Source organism: Amblyomma mixtum, chromosome 8, assembly GCF_055824585.1.
Source record: "Amblyomma mixtum isolate Tamu chromosome 8, ASM5582458v1, whole genome shotgun sequence".
In the NCBI taxonomy this organism is placed as follows: domain Eukaryota; kingdom Metazoa; phylum Arthropoda; class Arachnida; order Ixodida; family Ixodidae; genus Amblyomma; species Amblyomma mixtum.
The window spans coordinates 88,033,883-88,050,854 of NC_143019.1; the positions used below are offsets into that span (position 1 = coordinate 88,033,883).

General features: G+C 44.9%; 2 protein-coding genes across 2 annotated transcripts; both read right to left on the bottom strand.

Annotated features, from left to right (window-relative positions):
* Positions 1-486: 486 nt before the first annotated feature.
* LOC149333405 (flavin reductase (NADPH)-like) lies at positions 487-16,840 on the bottom strand. Its single transcript, XM_089558646.1, has 5 exons — positions 16,716-16,840; positions 10,643-10,804; positions 7,898-7,987; positions 4,281-4,412; positions 487-2,416 (listed from the first exon to the last, which is right to left on the bottom strand). The coding sequence occupies exons 1-5, from the start codon at positions 16,798-16,800 to the stop codon at positions 2,265-2,267; spliced, it is 621 nt and encodes a 206-aa protein (XP_089414772.1). The 5' UTR covers positions 16,801-16,840; the 3' UTR covers positions 487-2,264.
* LOC149333406 (methylglutaconyl-CoA hydratase, mitochondrial-like) lies at positions 14,191-15,426 on the bottom strand. The gene has a single exon (XM_089558645.1). The coding sequence runs from the start codon at positions 15,211-15,213 to the stop codon at positions 14,281-14,283; it is 933 nt and encodes a 310-aa protein (XP_089414771.1). The 5' UTR covers positions 15,214-15,426; the 3' UTR covers positions 14,191-14,280.
* Positions 16,841-16,972: the final 132 nt, after the last annotated feature.

Below are 16,972 nucleotides of genomic sequence, written 5' to 3' on the forward strand. Positions count from 1 at the left end.
TGATAAGCTTCTTGTTTAGGTAACAAGAAACGTTTAAGCAGCTCACTATACTCTTTCGTCGAGGAGGAATTCTGTGCGCGAAGGCTGAATGTGGACGGAGCTTAGACTTAAGTTGTATCTGACTATAGGTTGGTTTGCTCATGCTCATAGCCGCCGGCACACGCTTTATCGCTTTCTGAGGAGAGATGTCTTTCTACATTGCGCAGTACTGTTGTAGTCGCAAACCCGCGCCTTATCTCAATAGACTGAGTACAGCCGAGAGCGGCAGTGAGTCTGTTCGATGACCACTGAGCACGTTTTTCACTATTGCCACCACCGATCAGTTAGTTTTTGTGAGCGCAAGTCAGCGCAATAAATCATTCATTTCAGTGCCGCCACATCAGTCTGCTCGCTCATTATTGACAGTGCTCAGTCGCCATCGCGTGACAATATTAATGTTACTGGTGGTAAAATCTGCATGCATGACAACAGCAGAGGACGCATTGATTGAGCTTGTTGTAAATATTTATTCACAACATTTGCAAGCTGCCGTCAAAAATCACCCATTTGCAACATGCAGGATGCTAAATTTACCTAAAACAAGGAGACAAATGCTACATAGAACACACTTTCAGAAAAACCTGTGTATACAACTGTGCAGTTGTGCACACACTGCCTTAAACATTTAAATCAGGCGGGCTCTACACAAATACTGAACAAAATATAGTGGCCCGTGCATTCACAGCTACACGAGTGTAATTATAAGGTTTACATAGCGGAGTCTTCCAGTGTGTAGCAATCAGTAAGATGCGATTGACATACTGGCAGAGATACCAGCAGCTTCGTTAAACAATTACCTCACAGTCATTACACATCTACAGAAAGAAAACCCTTGAAGACAGTTGGCAAATAGGTGGTTGGTTTTAATGCCCCAGATATTTTCACATTCTACCACCCGAAAAGGTGCTCAGCGAATTAAACTATGAAGGAATATCATCTGTTTCATAAAAATACAGCATTAGTAAGTATAGCAGTATAAGGAATCAGGAAAAACCTGAAAATGCCAGAAAGGTAATGCCACTAGAATCCTAATGATAAGTAAATTGAACCAAAGCCGTTGTCAAGAATTCAATGCAATCTGAAAATATCCACCTTTTTCAGATGCGGTCATTTGGCAAAAGCCAACTGGCATTTATTGACATGGCTTATGCATCACATACAATATGGCAATACATGGCACCGAGTTGAGTGTGCATGTTTTCTTCACTATGCTCTCATCTTGTCTGCACTGTGGAAGTCGGGCCTAAAAATAAGTTAGGCCACTGGATAATTTTCAATTTATTGACATTTGTTGAACTAAATTCATCTGTCTCAAATCAAATTTGACATGTATGACACATCTTGAAATCAACAGCACTGCTTAAAAAAAATAAAAAATACTTTGAATCGTTTCAAAGCCAATAACTTCCTTTAATTATTGCAAATAGCAACGCTCATTCCTATTACAGGTTTTTGGCAATCATTGCCAACATAAAGTGCTGTGGTGAAGGGAAAAAAATACTGATCTCTTTTGCGAGAAAGAAGTGTGAATAAAAGCAAGGCCATAAGAACTGCTGCATCATCAATGGAACACATCATCCACATGAAAACGGCAAAGCCTGATTCATAGCATATATTAAACAATACCGACCTAAATGCTATGCAGAGGATATCCTAAGGACTTTGAAAAGAACTTACTTGCCAAATCAGTAAGTTTTTGCACATCCAGCAACGTGGAGTGCACAGACAAACTTGTTCCTTCAAAGGGCTTGTACTGGGCACTTTACTCGAAAATATATACCGTTTATTTGAAAATATATGCTGTTTATTTCGATTTTGTTACGAGCAGACAAACTTGTTCCTTCAAAGGGCTTGTACTGGGCCCTTTACACGAAAATATATATCATTTATTTGAAAATGTATACTGTTTATTTCGATTTTGTTACGAGGCTGGGCCTAGCAATGACTATTGCTGTGGGGTACTAACAGCCCAGGGACAAAATGCAATGGCCATCAGTAAATTCTACAACTTGCATGTAGCAAAATTTACAGAGGGCCCATACATATCTTAAAGATATATTTACTACTTGTTGCATTCATAACACGCAATATATAAGTAGGAACGTTTGCGTATAAAAATATATGTTTGAAATGCACACATGTTAACCAGTGCAATTCATATCGTGGAATAGTACAAAGCAAGGGATGTTCCCATGAAACCCAGGGTGTGCGGGTACCACAATCCATCAGGCTGCTGGGTAGCCAACGCCAACACTGTGTCCAATGTGCTCATCCATGGCAAGAGCCTTGACAAGGCTCTCGGCCAGGTCGAACTTGGAGATGGCTCTACCGACGGGGGCGTCGTTCACCATTTTGTAGCCGCCACGTGCTGGCTCATCTGTCAAATCAAATGTTGTACATCAATTGCGTGCAAAGGGCCAACCTTAACTGGGTGACAATGGTTAGTGTTGGCAAAAACACATGGTCTTCAAAAGGTTTATCCTCACGGTGTATTTGTGAACTGTGTGAAGGTGCAATGTTCACAGCTTATGTTTCATGGAAGCCACGAGAAACAGTACTAAATGCTAGCGCTAGAAAAGGGGGGGGGGTCACAAACTCATCTCACCATGCGGGCCAAATTATAGAACTTTTGTCTGCAGTAAAAAAAAACCATTGAGATTTCCAATTGGAACCAGTTGATTTTTGGGTACCATTGGAACCAATTGGCTAGAAACCAATTGGAAAGACCAATTGGTTCCAGTTGGCTTTTGAGCCAATTGGTTCCAATGGTGTCTGAAAACCAATTGGTCCCAATGGTTTTTTTCTGACTGGGTAGTGCCAATCAACATTTTTCTACGGAACTGAAATTAACATGCTTTTATGGAAATCAAAGCCAAGAGACACACATACATCACACACAAGGAACACTGCACATTCAGGCACTAGTAGCATACATTAGCTCAATATGTACATCCAGAGAACACACTTCTGCTCCAACTTATATACCCAGTTCATGAGGCTCTCGTGCTGGGGCCGGTGGTGCTTGCCCACTGAGTGCAGTTATTTAATTTAATTTCAGCTCCAGTGGTGGTGTAGGTGATGAGTACAATTTATTAGGCTGAGCTGCTGATAGCTCTTATTGTAAGTACCATATTAGTTCTCCCTTTTTCGTCAAACATGCAAACATTCATTGGATAAATTGGGTGCAGTTCGGCGGACCAATTGGATGCAATGGGTAAGATCAATTGGGCTCATCAATTGGAAACCCAAATGGTCCAATTGGCTGGTCCATTTGGACCATCCAATTGGAACACCATTCCAATTGGAACCATTTGGAAACTAAACTCGTCCAATTGGAACCCATTGGAAATCCAACTGGTTCCAATGGTTTTTTTTGACTGGGGCCACTGGCCAGTTAACAGAAAAAGGAGAAAAGGGGGTGTACTCTCCACAGCATCTGTGGCAAGTTCACTTCTTTTGCCACCTTTGATGTAGCAGAAGTCAACAGATCCAAAGCCAGGCACAGTGCGAAGTTGATAGATTATTACAACTGGGTTTGCACAGAAATCATGTCTAGCAACAAGCAACAAGTAAGCTACAGTAAGTAACTGGCCTGTGTCAAACAATGAACAGCGATAAAGAGATGCAGTATGGACGTTGAAGAAACCAAGATGTTACTGGCATGGCACTTTGGGAAGAAAGGCTGAGACCTTTAGGGCCACTGGACTACATGCTACAGGCCTCTGATCAGGAACAACAATGAAACGAACCGCTGACTTTTCACTGCTTAAAGCACGAAGCCAGCACAATTGGCATGTGCTTGAACTGTAAAAAATTTTCCTGCCGCCAGCAGCAAACTTCAGCACATAAAACTTTTCAAATAATTACCACCAGGACCTCAGGGTTATGGAGAAGTGACGGAGAAGACCCGGCTGAAACACACAAGAAAATCACGACACTGGCGATGCTAGGATGCCCACAGAAGCAAATTAGGCAAGGAATGGACAACTTATTACCTTGTTTGTTGACTATTAGACGGTTAGACATTACCTGCGTTATAGTTTTCCTTGTCCACAATCCACAACATAACTTTTGGCCAGTAGTCCAACAAGTGGTTATAATCTTTGTGAGCATAAGGCAATGCAGAATGGAAAAGCGAAATAATTAAATGAACACAAATCAATGAATCCAGTCTCTGCATGACTGCGCCATACTGCGACAAGCGGGGGACAAAGATATGAACACTATTGACAAAGGCGTACCTGCAATGTGTGGCGGGAAGATGGCGACCCATTCACGGTCGCAGGCCTTGAGCGCTTCGTACATGCGCTCATGGTCCTCAGTCAGTGGTATGAACTGGGATGGCACCTTGGCACGCTCCCAAAACAGGAACGCTGCATGCACATGGATCGCAATGGTGCTTTAGAGCAACAGGTACTCCGAACCCACGTATTTTTGAATACAGTGTACAGTACCACCTTACCCCTACCTTTTCTTTCTATCGCTCCCTTTTCTTTCCCTCTGCCTGCCCCTTTTATTTGTGCCAGCCGCAGTTCATCATCATCATCAGCCTGAATACGACCACTGCAGGGCAAAGGCCTCCCCCATGTGTCTCCAATTAACCCTGTCCTTTGCTGCGGCCACCGTATCCCCGCAGAGTTCTTCATCTCTTCCGCCCACCTAACTTTCTGCCACCCCCTGCTACGCTTGCTTTTTCTTGGAATCCACTCCATTACCCTTAAGGACCAGCCGCAGTTCACATGCTTCGAAGAAGATACCGTGGCTAGCAACCTCTTTTCTGTCCGTTTTTATAGCATCATGAATGAAATCACCCACTAACAAGAACCAGACAGAGGTAGCAGGTAGTGCAAGGAAAGTGTACAGTGAAGACTTCTTTGCAAAGCCTTTCAATTCAGTACTGAGAGCAAGAATAAATAAACAAAGTACAGGTGCCAAACAGCACCTGGAAACATGTTTCTCACGTCACACTAACATGCTAACATCCAGCCTAAAACAGGTGAAGACATAATGCTACAGGTGCCGCCGCGGCGGCTCAATGGTTACGGCGCTCGGCTGCTGATCCGAAAGGCGCAGGTTCGATCCCGGCCGCGGCGGTTGAATTTCTTTTGGGGAGAAATTCTAGAGGCCCGTGTACTGTGCGATGTCAGTGCACGTTAAAGAACCCCAGGTGGTCGAAATTTCCGGAGCCCTCCACTGCGGCGTCTCTCATAGTCTTAGTCGCTTTGGGATGTTAAACCACATAAACCAAACCAAACATAATGCTACAGGTATTAGCCAAATGACGCATCTATTCGTCCCTGTGATTAGTCATATCGTGGCCCTTGAAGATATACTATATGAACTAAATCTAGCACTGTGTTACTCTACTTCAGTGTCATAGCGAATTAGTACTTGCATGGTGCATTCATAAGCACCTTCTTACATTCCCTCCCACCTTGCACTATTTCAAAGTAAAAAAAGCAGAATGGATACTCTAACTATAGGGGTAAGTGCACTCAGAAAAGTAAGAAACATGACTTTATACCACATTAAACTCTTTTGTTAAGTGTGAAATATTGGGCTATAAAACGTGCAGCATGAAGAATGGATGCCTCAAAAACAAACAGTGCACTGAATGCTGTGCATGTTTTAATGGGGCAGTACCGCAATGATATAACATTAGCAGGACTTAAATATATGCAGCAGTACAACCTAATTATAAGGGCGAGGTAACATATGTAGTGATGAGAGTTGAGGTCAAGTAGGGTTTCGCAAGCTGTGGCAGTTTGTTCCCACATTTGCTGCATAACAGGTCCCCGCAACTTGCCGTGACAAATGGTGCCATTGTTGCTCTGACGAAAACAGGCTGCCATGGATCCAGTGCTCCCAATGGTTGACTTTATTTCGACCACCCTTTCATGAAGCAGTTAAAAACCTCGTTCCAAACTGGACCCACCCTCAAGGACCTCTTGTGCAAGTGCCCTTACCTAGCTAGAGTTACTGGCTTGTCACACGGATTAGCCTTGCTGCCCCTCGGTGCTAGCCTGGCATGGTGGCTCAGTGGTTACGGCATTGGCTCCTGAGCTTTATAAGTTTAATCCCAGCTGCAGCAGCCATATTTTGACAGAGGTAAATAAAAAATGTGCATGTATTCAAATTTCGCTGAAAGTTGTAAGGAATTCCAGGTGGTTTAAATTAATCCAGAAGTCTCCACTATAGCGAGCCTTGAAGTTAGTTGTACAGCTTCTGTATGCAGAAATGCATCACCATGCCACCGTTCCGAACACAATAAAATCGCTTTCAAATGCCTATCAAAGTCATATTATAGTTAGATTACAGATTACAATCAGTTAAAATGAAAGTTTTATGCAGTAATCCTTCAGTCATGCTGAAATTGCCTACACGATGTGAAGATACATGCAAGCACCACAGACCAATTGAACTTCTCATTTCACAGCATTAGCCATCTATGTATTTCATTGAGGGCAGTTAAGCTTTGCACGGTCAGCCGAGAAGTGAACGTACAGCTTTTCACTGCAACCTGTGGCTTATCATCACAGTAGATAAAAAAAACCTGTCCAAGTTACTGTCAGTACACATGCTAATGATGCTTAAAATGAGAACGCCGGAGGTACCTTATTTGTGACATTCCAACATGACAGCAGAATTTTTTAGGAAGAATTTGTAGTTTGGTTTAGGTTTGATTTATGGGTGTTTACATCCCAAAGCGACCCAGGCTATGAGGAACGCCGTAGTGAAGGGCTCCGGAAATTTCTACCACCTGGGGTTCTTTAACGTGCACTGACATCGCACAGTACACGGGCCTCTAGAACTTCGCCTCCATCGAAATTCGACCACCGCAGCCGGGATCGAACCCGTGCCTTTCGGATCACCAGCTGAGCGCCGTAACCACTCAGCCAACGTGGTGGGTGTCCTTTAAGAATACTTTCTCCCCATTGTACAAAACGATGCACAAAACAGGCCACCAGCCACTTTCTCTCTGTCTCCCCTTTTATTTCTTCCACCACCTGTGTTCGAATCATTAGAGACTCCCCTTCGATGGAACCCCACTTCAAGCACTGAGTACAGGAATAAGTAAGGCTTGAACCTACTCATCAATGCTGAATTGCATGCTACAACAGGTTTCCAATGTAAGTGAGCTCCATTGCGTGTATTGAAATATAGCCTATTAGGATACCACTGTTATCCAGAAATGTCAGCATGCTCAGCGGTGTATCAAAGTATTAATCTTTGTACTAACACAACTGAGTCAACTTCTGACTCAACAACACACAGGCACTCAAGTGCGAGACAGAGGTGATGACAGCACTTCTGTGCACTTCTGTGGCCTTCTGAGCAATGAAGTGTTGTTACAAAAAAAAAAAAAAGAGAGAGAGTCTTCAGAAAGCCAAGTGCTGCCAAGGCATGCGCGTTTGTGTGAGTAGCACATGTTACCATTCCTTACTATCTTCATTCTCGCCTGGATTCACGGCTAGCTCCAAGCTACATTGCTGTTATAGGTTTGAAGTTGAGAGCTGACAGTATGCAAGGCAAAAAAAAATGGCGCATATTAGACATGAATGAACAATACCATGCTGCACATATCATCACCTAATACCAGCTACAAATTCCATCTTGATGATCGAAAGCAGATAGCGAGATAAGTTGTGACATGAAGTATTCATTATAGAATCGCAGTGCATCTGAAAAAATGGTAGCACAAGCGGTGACAAGTGATCACTGATTGATAGCTGAGCTTTGTCAATCAGCGCCTGCTTATCTTTAATTATGTTCACATCACTAAAACATGGTGCACTGCTGCATTCCACAATTCTTGATGAAGTTCTCTTTCAGATTCTTGATGAAGTTCAAGACTTACATGATATGCAGACAGAGATGCGCTTGACTCCATGGTCAGACATTGACTGCAGGATGTTCTTCAGCCCATCGGACAATGCTGTTGTTGGACCTGGAAGAAGTGTGGAAAGGGCATGAGGCTTCCTCTTCATGGTTACAAGAAGGCACTGGGACAAGGGTTACCTGCACAAACAGTACACTAATCCTTGGACCTGAATTTGGTGGTCGGCTCAAATGATTATCCGAAGAGAATGAGCTAACCTATAGCTTGCAAGCTTCACCTGAGTGATGCACACTGCAAAAATTAATACACTAATTCACTATGTGCATGTACAAGCATTATGCAATGGTCATCCCTGAGATTGTTGAGGAGCAGTACTCGTATACAACCTAACCTTGACTAATGCAGCGATGACCAATCACTATCGGTGACACTGTGCAGATGAGTTCAGCTGTAGCAAGAACCAAAAATGAGGGAAACAATGGCAAAAGAACGCAAATAAGCACTGTGCTTTATTATTCTACCCTTTTCTCATTGTAGGTATGTGTTTGGATGGGTGCACAACGCTACCCATAGGTTTTGCTGTCGTTTGGTCATTTCAAATGAGGTTTTACACTTCCTGGGCAGAGACTGACGGCATAAGACCTTGTACAAAGAAATGATATTAGATTTTTAGAGACAACAGTATCGCTTGGGGGCAATACCTATTGCACAGATTGCTTGTCCACTGTTTTTCACTGAAAAATACTGTTGACAGTACAAATGGCTGACAGACTTAGGTAACAATAGTATCAAAAATCGGATAATATGCAGTCTAATACACTGAGTTTTAATGACATCAAGTTACGGTGGTTATTCTTTTTCCTTACTATCTCAAATAAAGGACAAGAGTATTCTCCAGGCCTACAGGCTCCAACTATACAAAGCGATTTGCCCATCATATAAACGACAGAATTCTGCTTGATGTGAAGCTGAAGACAGTGTGGTTGTGCACTCTGCCATGCTGACTCATCAATGCTTCAAATTATTACAGCACAAATATACACAGTTTGAATAGTTCTCTCTCTATTCTTGGTAATCTTAGCTTGCTGGCTAGCACAGGAAGAGGCAAGCAAAGCACATACAATGGTCTCAAAAGTCAGTCGGTTAGTTGGTCGAGCTTCATCATAGTGCTCGTTGTTTTCTATATACTTTTTCAACAGTCTGCGGATTGTGCTATCTTTTCCATTCATACAAGAACTTGCACAAGAAAGTGAGCTAACAGTGATCTTGACAGTGTCTAACAGTGTTTCCAATGATGGTGGTTTGGTTTCTGGGGGTTTAACATCCCAAAGCGACTGAGGCTATGAGGGATGCTGTAGTGAAGGGTTCCGGAAATTTTGACCACCTGAGGTTCTTTAACATTCACCGAGATCGCACAGTACACGAGCCTCTAACATTTCGCCTCCACTAAAATGCGACCACCACGGCTGGAACTGAACTCACGTCTTGCGGATAAGCAGCCGAGAGCCATAACCATTGAGCCACTGTGGCAGCGCCTCCAGTGATGAATCATGAACTCAGCTTTTGTTGCAGAAAGTGAAGTCTATTCATTTCACTTGACACAACCTCAGCCACAGAAACATGGGTTACAGCAAATGAAAGCGTTTCGATGATGACTTGACCAGGGGCAGATTTATGTACTGCTCTTGGAGGAGGCGGTTGCTGGGGGGGTTCCATTTGAACCATTTGTTTTCTTTTTAATTTTTTGGTAACAAAAAAATTGGCTTCAGCATGGGTTTTCCTGTGCTAAATTCGTCACTTAGGGAGGACTGCCTCGAGAGCCCCATCCATTAAATCAACCCCCGGATTTGACTGCAAAAAGTCCGTGTGATCAAGCAGCGCCATGCCCAACGTGTTTCGTCTATATGACGAGGTGTCAAAGATTGATTTTTCCAAACATTTCATCTCAGAGGAACTTAGCAGTAGTACAGGCGAAAGCTTGGAACCACTGGAAAACCAGCAGGTACCCGGTGGCACTGGGATTTGAAAACACACACTTCTTGCTTTCAGGGTGGGTGCTCAAACTTCTAAACTCCGTTTCATACATAGCAGGCAACGCTGCCAAAGCTAGCGTCACTGTTCGTGCAGGGTAAGTCCGCGCGCAAAAAGTAGTTCACCGTGCAACCAAAGCGAGCACAAATGTATTTTGTAGCGACAAATCTTAAGTGCCGTGACTGGCACCTCCTGGACTTCTCTTTACCTCGTGCAGCATTTTCGTAATGCAACTCGTTGAGACTTCGAAAAGAAAAAGTACATGTGGCGGTATGATACACGGTTGGTAGGGCGAATCGCTCCCACTAAATCCGCACCCAAAAAGTACTTCCCACTCTGTGAAAATTATGGCCAGAGGGCCCGCACAATGAGCACCTGACCGCTTCGACCGTGATTTTTAATGCTACCATATCGTTTTATACCGCTCTTTATTTTCGTCCAAACACTGACCGGAGTTTTGAAAAGAACGAAGATACGTGGTGGAGTAATATGGCTTCCCAGATGCACTACTTCAGCAACCTCCACAGCGTTGCCAGCTGCTATGTATGAAACGGAGTAAAGGCCATTGCTGCAGCCCAAATTAAAGTATTTCAGGGTCCGCCTGCACAACAACTCAGTTCATTAGAGAAGAAGCAGGGCATCGATGTTTGCAGAGGGACGCACAGGCTCACCTGAGAGGGCACACTTGCACAGGAATGCTGTGTCAACATAAATGCCTCCATGGGGACTTACTCAAGTCATTCCTTGTGCCAAGGACCACCACAACTCCGTCCTGGCCCTGGACAGCCTTGTCGACATCTTCCTTCTTCAGCACGTCCCCCACAACCACATGCTGGGCTGCGCTTTCCTTGGGAAGCCGAGAAGCATCTCGCACAAGGACCGTCACCTCGTAACCTGTCAGACAATTTTTAAAGCAAGGACTCAGGCGAGAAGGGCAAGTGCATCGTTATATACAAACTGGATGAGAACCTCAATTCTGCAAGCAAGAAGACAATGCCCAAAAGAAGTTCAAATCACTTGAGGAAGACTGTAGAAAGGTGTGCTAATGTAATTGTGACAAATGTTGCGTAAATGTTGCATATGGCCTACGTTCAGTTGCCCTATCTACTGCAAGACCCAGAACAAATTATGGCAAACAAACAACAGATCAAATTATAACATTGTGTAATGCCTATCAGTCTCTTATTCAGATTGCTTTAGAAAGTTATAGTGGGTCTGTATTTAAGAAAAAACTGAAGATTCTTTCACCCCCCGGATAACTTTCAGCTAACTCTGCGTGCTTAGTTTTTTTTTTTTGTGTGTGTATTGTCGTCCTTTTTTTACCTGAATGTGATATTATGAAATGCTTTGTTTACTGTTAATTGATACTTATTATTGTATGTCATTAAATATCTTCTATTGTGATAATGTTGCTCATTGTCCATTCGGCCACCGTTCGCATGATGTGTTAATTGGGGAGTAGGCCTTGTCAGAAAGCATGCTTGGTCTTCCTCATTTAGCCTCACCTCGAGGGCATATTGTACATAATAGGGCCAAATAAACGTACTACTACTACAAAGTGGTGTCCACATTACTGCCTGAACAGGTTGCCCCATTCTGGAGTGATGATGTCTACAAAGCATAGTTTTTGATGGAAATAGCCTGGCTGTAATATGTGAGCACTACTGAATCCGAAACAGTAGTTCATGTGTGGTGTTTTACCCTTTTGCACTTCCTGATGCTTCTTGTATCAACAGGAAGTCAACGACTATGAGTGCTGCAAGCAGGATTTAGTAGTCGTGCTTGGACTGCCAGTTTCCAGTGTCATTATAAATAGGCATATAAATGACACATTTGGAAGAGCTCCATTGTTATTTTACCTGAGCATGATCAACAGCAATCAAGACAGCTTGATGAGAAAGATAGTCATACAGTGATAGCAGAAATGATAGGCGAATTGCCCATGTAGTGAAATTTTGGTGCATATTAAAAAGTTGAATGTGATGAAGGTTTAGCCCTCTACTGTGGTATGACTACAAATATAGTTGCTGCACTGTGGCATAAAATTTCACCCATTCTCTTGCAATAGTAACAGGACCACTGCTGTATTTTCAGGAACTTGAACGCCAAAAATATCCATACCAAGCTGAGAGCACCCAGTTCTAGTACATACTGTTTTCGCAACTTGCCTCTAAACTTGCTTCCTTACCTGTTTTTTTTCTTATGATGAGCAATAACTATGATCCCATTCAATGGCCAAGCCAGCTATGGAAATGTTACCTACAACTGCACACAAAATGCAAGCATAACTTGATGGTAAACATTTGCCATGCTAGGTAAAACACAGTAAGGTAGAAGTGACCACAGCGTACCTCTTCGAGAAAGAGACCTGAATATTTGACACTGCCTCACTGCTTCTTCAAAACTAATTAAAACTACCAGCAGTAATTGTGGCAGCCAGCCACGTGGCCCAGGCCACCTGTGTATGCAGTTGGCACGACCCCGTTGGCGTGTCAATGGTTTCAGTGTAGCTTGAATGTGTCACAATTGTAGGGACGGCCCTTAAGTGCTAACCACATGAAATAGTAACTCCCCATGGCACACCGCATAATGAGCTGAGAGCTGCTGACCCACTGTCACTCAGGTTCCGGGTTTGCAGAAATTGTTGCCGATCAGCCAAAAGTGGATCAAGAGGCTAGCCAACAGCAGAAGGCAGTGTGGGTCGCGGGTATGTTACTTCCAATGTAGTTTAAAAGCAAAGTTAGGTTTCGTGGCATGCTTTCGGCAAAGAAGCTGCCGATGCTCACCCACGCTATGCCCATGTATCTAAACAGTTCAGTGAAAGCTTGTCACAAGTTGTGGAACAGAGAAGGATGTTGCAGTGCACGTCTCTCAGTTATTACTAGCCTTAGCACCTCAGAAATGTAGTTAAGAGACACTATGCAGTGTTCCTTGGGTCCACGTTTTTTTTTAAATGCAATGCATTAAAGAAAACTTTGCACCAACACTTGCCTCGTGCTATTTTAAGTCTTATAAACAGTACTGGCGCAGTTATTCTTGTCTGATAATGCGAGGTGACTAAACCACAGCCAAGCAACACCGCACTGCCACCAAGTCTCAGCACCTCGTGCCCGCGACCAGCAGCAGTTATGCACTCTATAAAGTGGCAGCCACATAATATGACGTTCCTTGTAATGCAGTGTACATTGGCAGTACCCATTGTCATCATACGTTGCACCATTTTATGCGATTGCTGATTTATAGTGCGTTGGTTTCAGTCTCAACTACCAGAGCTTTGTAGAAACCTGTGCAATCACTGTTTTATTTTGCATTCAGCTTTGCCGACAGAAAAATGACATCAGCAAATGCAGTCTTTATGACAAGTGTTCATGTTGCTGATCAACATTACACACAAAAATTCCGATAAACCAACTCTTGGACTTCTTTTTGGGGATAATCGTTTGAAAGTGGCAATGAGTGATTGCAGAGGCTGTAAAGGGTGGTATTTTGTGGCAAGCAAATGATGAGGAAATTATGTATTTACTACAACCTACTCAAGCCCTAACTCGGACACCAAGAGCACTAGGGTGGAGAGACCAAATTTTGAGGCTATGGGATTCCTCTGTATGCAAGGGCACTCACAGCCAGGTGTTGGACACAGCAAACGTTTAAAAAATATTTTAATTTGGTTCCAAACATTACCTAAATGCACACTCTCACGATCTAGACCCATCGCTAGCGCAATCAGCGCTGACGTTGCTAGGCTGGTAGAGTAACAAACATTTTAGTGACGTCCTACCATAAAACAGTGCCGTACGATGAGCGGGGCACAGCCGCAGCCATGAGGCACGAGTGACGAGCCACATGAGCGCAGTTGACGCACCAGTGAGCCACATTTGCTGCGAACCGCCACTCGCTCAGTTAGTTTTTGTGAACATATTGCCGAACTAGCCATCCTTATTGGAATTTTGCAAAGTGCTTCACATCGTCAAGCGAGGCCCACAACTTTGTTGGCCCACATGACCAGGCAAAGTAGTTGAGCATCCTAGAGAGTGACGTCACTGTCCAACTCGACGTTTTGAAACCGAAAGTCGTTCACCTAAAAATGCTACATTAAATTATTCACTGTGAATACATGAATCTTCGAGTGTGTATCAAGCTTCCCAGAGCAATACGAAATGTTTGAAACAAATAACGCGCCAACCACAAATTTGATGTCTCCACCCCTTTAAGAAGACTACTTGCTGCTGTTTGGTACAGGCATGTGGCAGCATTGCACTAAGAAACACAGGCACGGTATGTGCGTAGCTGTAACAAACACAACATGTACACCTTTTTATTCACCGCACAACCGCTGCTTGTTCAAAGGTTCGAATCCACTGGGCCACACTTCACTCTCCAATGTAGTTTGGCTTCCTCTTCTCCTTGAAAGCGGTGAGACCCTCCACCCTGTCCTTAGACTGCGTCACCTGGACGTAGTACGCCCTCTCGTAGTCCAAGCCATTGCTGAGGGGCACGTCCATGCCCTTGTTGATGGCCAGCTTGGCCATTCTCAGGGCAATCGGCCCCTGTGGCCTGATCTCCTCGGCCAACTTCAGCGCCCTCTGGAAGGCGGCGTCACCCTCCTTGTTCTGCTCGACCACGTAGTTGACCAGGCCGATTTCTTCGGCTTGCTCGCCGTCCAGGACCCTGCCGGTAAAGATGAGCTCCTTAGCCTTGGCCCTGCCAACGACGCGGGGCAGCCTTTGGGTTCCCCCTGCGCCCGGAATGATGGCCAGGGTGGTTTCGACCAGACCCATCTTGGCCGAGTTGGAGGCCACTCTCAAGTCGCAAGAGAGCGCGAACTCGAGACCACCCCCCAACGCCGCCCCGTCCATCGCGGCGATGGTGGGCACCGGAATATCGTCCAGGGCGACGGTGGCGCCACGAAGGCGTGCTACGAAGGGTCCTACTTCGCGGACGGGCATGGCTGCACGCTCCTTGAGGTCCGCGCCCGCGCAGAAGACGCCCGGCACCAGGCTGCGCACGATGAGGACCCGAAGGGAGTCGTCGTACTTGAGGCAGTCGAGGGTGGCTTCGAGCTGCTTGAGGAAGACACGGCCGATGGCGTTCTTGGCGCGAGGTCGGTTGAAACCGAGCACGGCGATGCCGGCGTGGTCGCCGCTTAGCTTCTCGACGACGATCTCGTCCGCAGACGTGGGGAAGGTCGCGGAGGATGCGGCCGGTTCTTGTTGCGAGAGGTAGCGGCGCCCGCTGTAGCAGCTGGCACGGAGAGACGGTGCACGGAGCAGCGTCCGGACGAAGAGCGCCGACATCGACACCATGGTTCAGTGAGGGGCAGAGCGTGAGCCGATGGCGCGAGTCTGTCTTTCCGGGAATGCAGGTACGCGGCGACCACGCGCAGGAACTGTCGATCTCCGCGAACTTTGCTCTCGCGACGACAGATAAAACGCGCTCTCGACTGGGCACGCCGCTGCTGCTGCCGCCACCGGAAACGGGTGGCAGCGAAAGTCAATAAATTACAAGTAGTCACACTTCTCGCTTCTCTCCGGCTCTTTCTCTCTCTCTCTCTCTCTCGATAAAAAAACAAAATAAAAGAGGAGGAAGTGGTACTGCCAGTCAAGTAGCCTTTCTCTGATGGTTGTAGGGAGTTTAAAATCAAAATTTTGAACTCTGGATACTTTGGCCTACCAACTCGAAATATATTTCTAAAGTCGCTGCCGTTAGAGGAAAATTTATATGAGCTAGCATAGCCTCCGAGATAGCACAAATATAGTCGATGGTCTGAGTATTTACATATAAATGGAGCTATTATCTAAAATAAAGACAAAGTACGCGGCTTTCGTATCTTAGCTATAGCTCGACATAAAGCAATTGACGTTGAAATAAACAGAGTGCAAGTACTATGGCAAGTACGGATTGTTGAGAGCCGCAGCGCCGCCACACTATACAGCCATGCACTACTTGATAAAGTATGAAGTTGCCTCACTATACACACTACGCCTCCACGAACAGCGCAAGTGGCGCAAACACTCGCGCAAAAGCGCGGGCGGAAAAGAAATAGAGAAATGGAAACTAGGAAACTGCGTCGAGTGCGCGCCGTCAGAAGCCGACATCCACAGTCTCCGACGTACGGGTTGTAGACCTCCAAACACGCTTCACAGAGTAGACGCAGTACAACTGCAAGCCGTGGTATCTACAACTCGCCGCGCAGTTTGTCGCGCACGCACAGGCCGCATGTTTTCCCATCTTGTCACTTCTAGCGCTTTATCTATTTTTATTCTTTTTACAAAGTGCGTAATGTACGTCCCGGCGGAAATATGCGCGACCTTCGGCCTAGATACAGGTGGTCGAGAGATGAATCATAAAGACTAATCGGTTGGCCAGAGGCGTCTATATCGCGGTTAAAACGTATATGATAATAAAAACACGCAACGTCTCCTACACTTAAGATCACATCTAATAAACATGTGCACTGTTGACGCTGTATGGTTATTCTGGGCATGCCATAAACGCCGATCGCACAGAAGTCCAAACAAAAGTCCAACGCGGTCTGAACATACGGCTGGCGCCATCTAATCACAAGAAATCGTCAGCGCATATATTTTCTTCTCAAGCCGCTACAGCTTCTGATATATCAAATGAAAAGGAAACACTTTGTTTCCGCGAGCTATCATCAGTGAAAAAACGCGCCGTGTTGAGAAATAAAAACTTGTGTCACGATCGATAGTTCGGCCCATTGGGGCGCTTTCTCTGACCCAGCGTAGAGTGGTCGCGTTGTCAAAGTCACACCTCAGAGTTAGGCAGCTTAAGAGCGCTCACTTACCTTGTTTCAACGCGTAGTCCAGAACTACTTGGCCCGTAAAACCAGTCGATCCGAACAACGCTATCTTCTTGACGGTGGGAGCCATTTTACACGCCTACTTTCGCTCCGATTCCAGACACTTGTGCTGCAGACGATACTACGTGGTCACGTGGCTTACCTTAGAAATTAAGATTTGCATACTTAAGCTAACAAACTACAAAAAATTGTAACAAGCTAAAATTTTTAGCGAAAGTTGTTTTATTAAGTTTTTGCAAAAC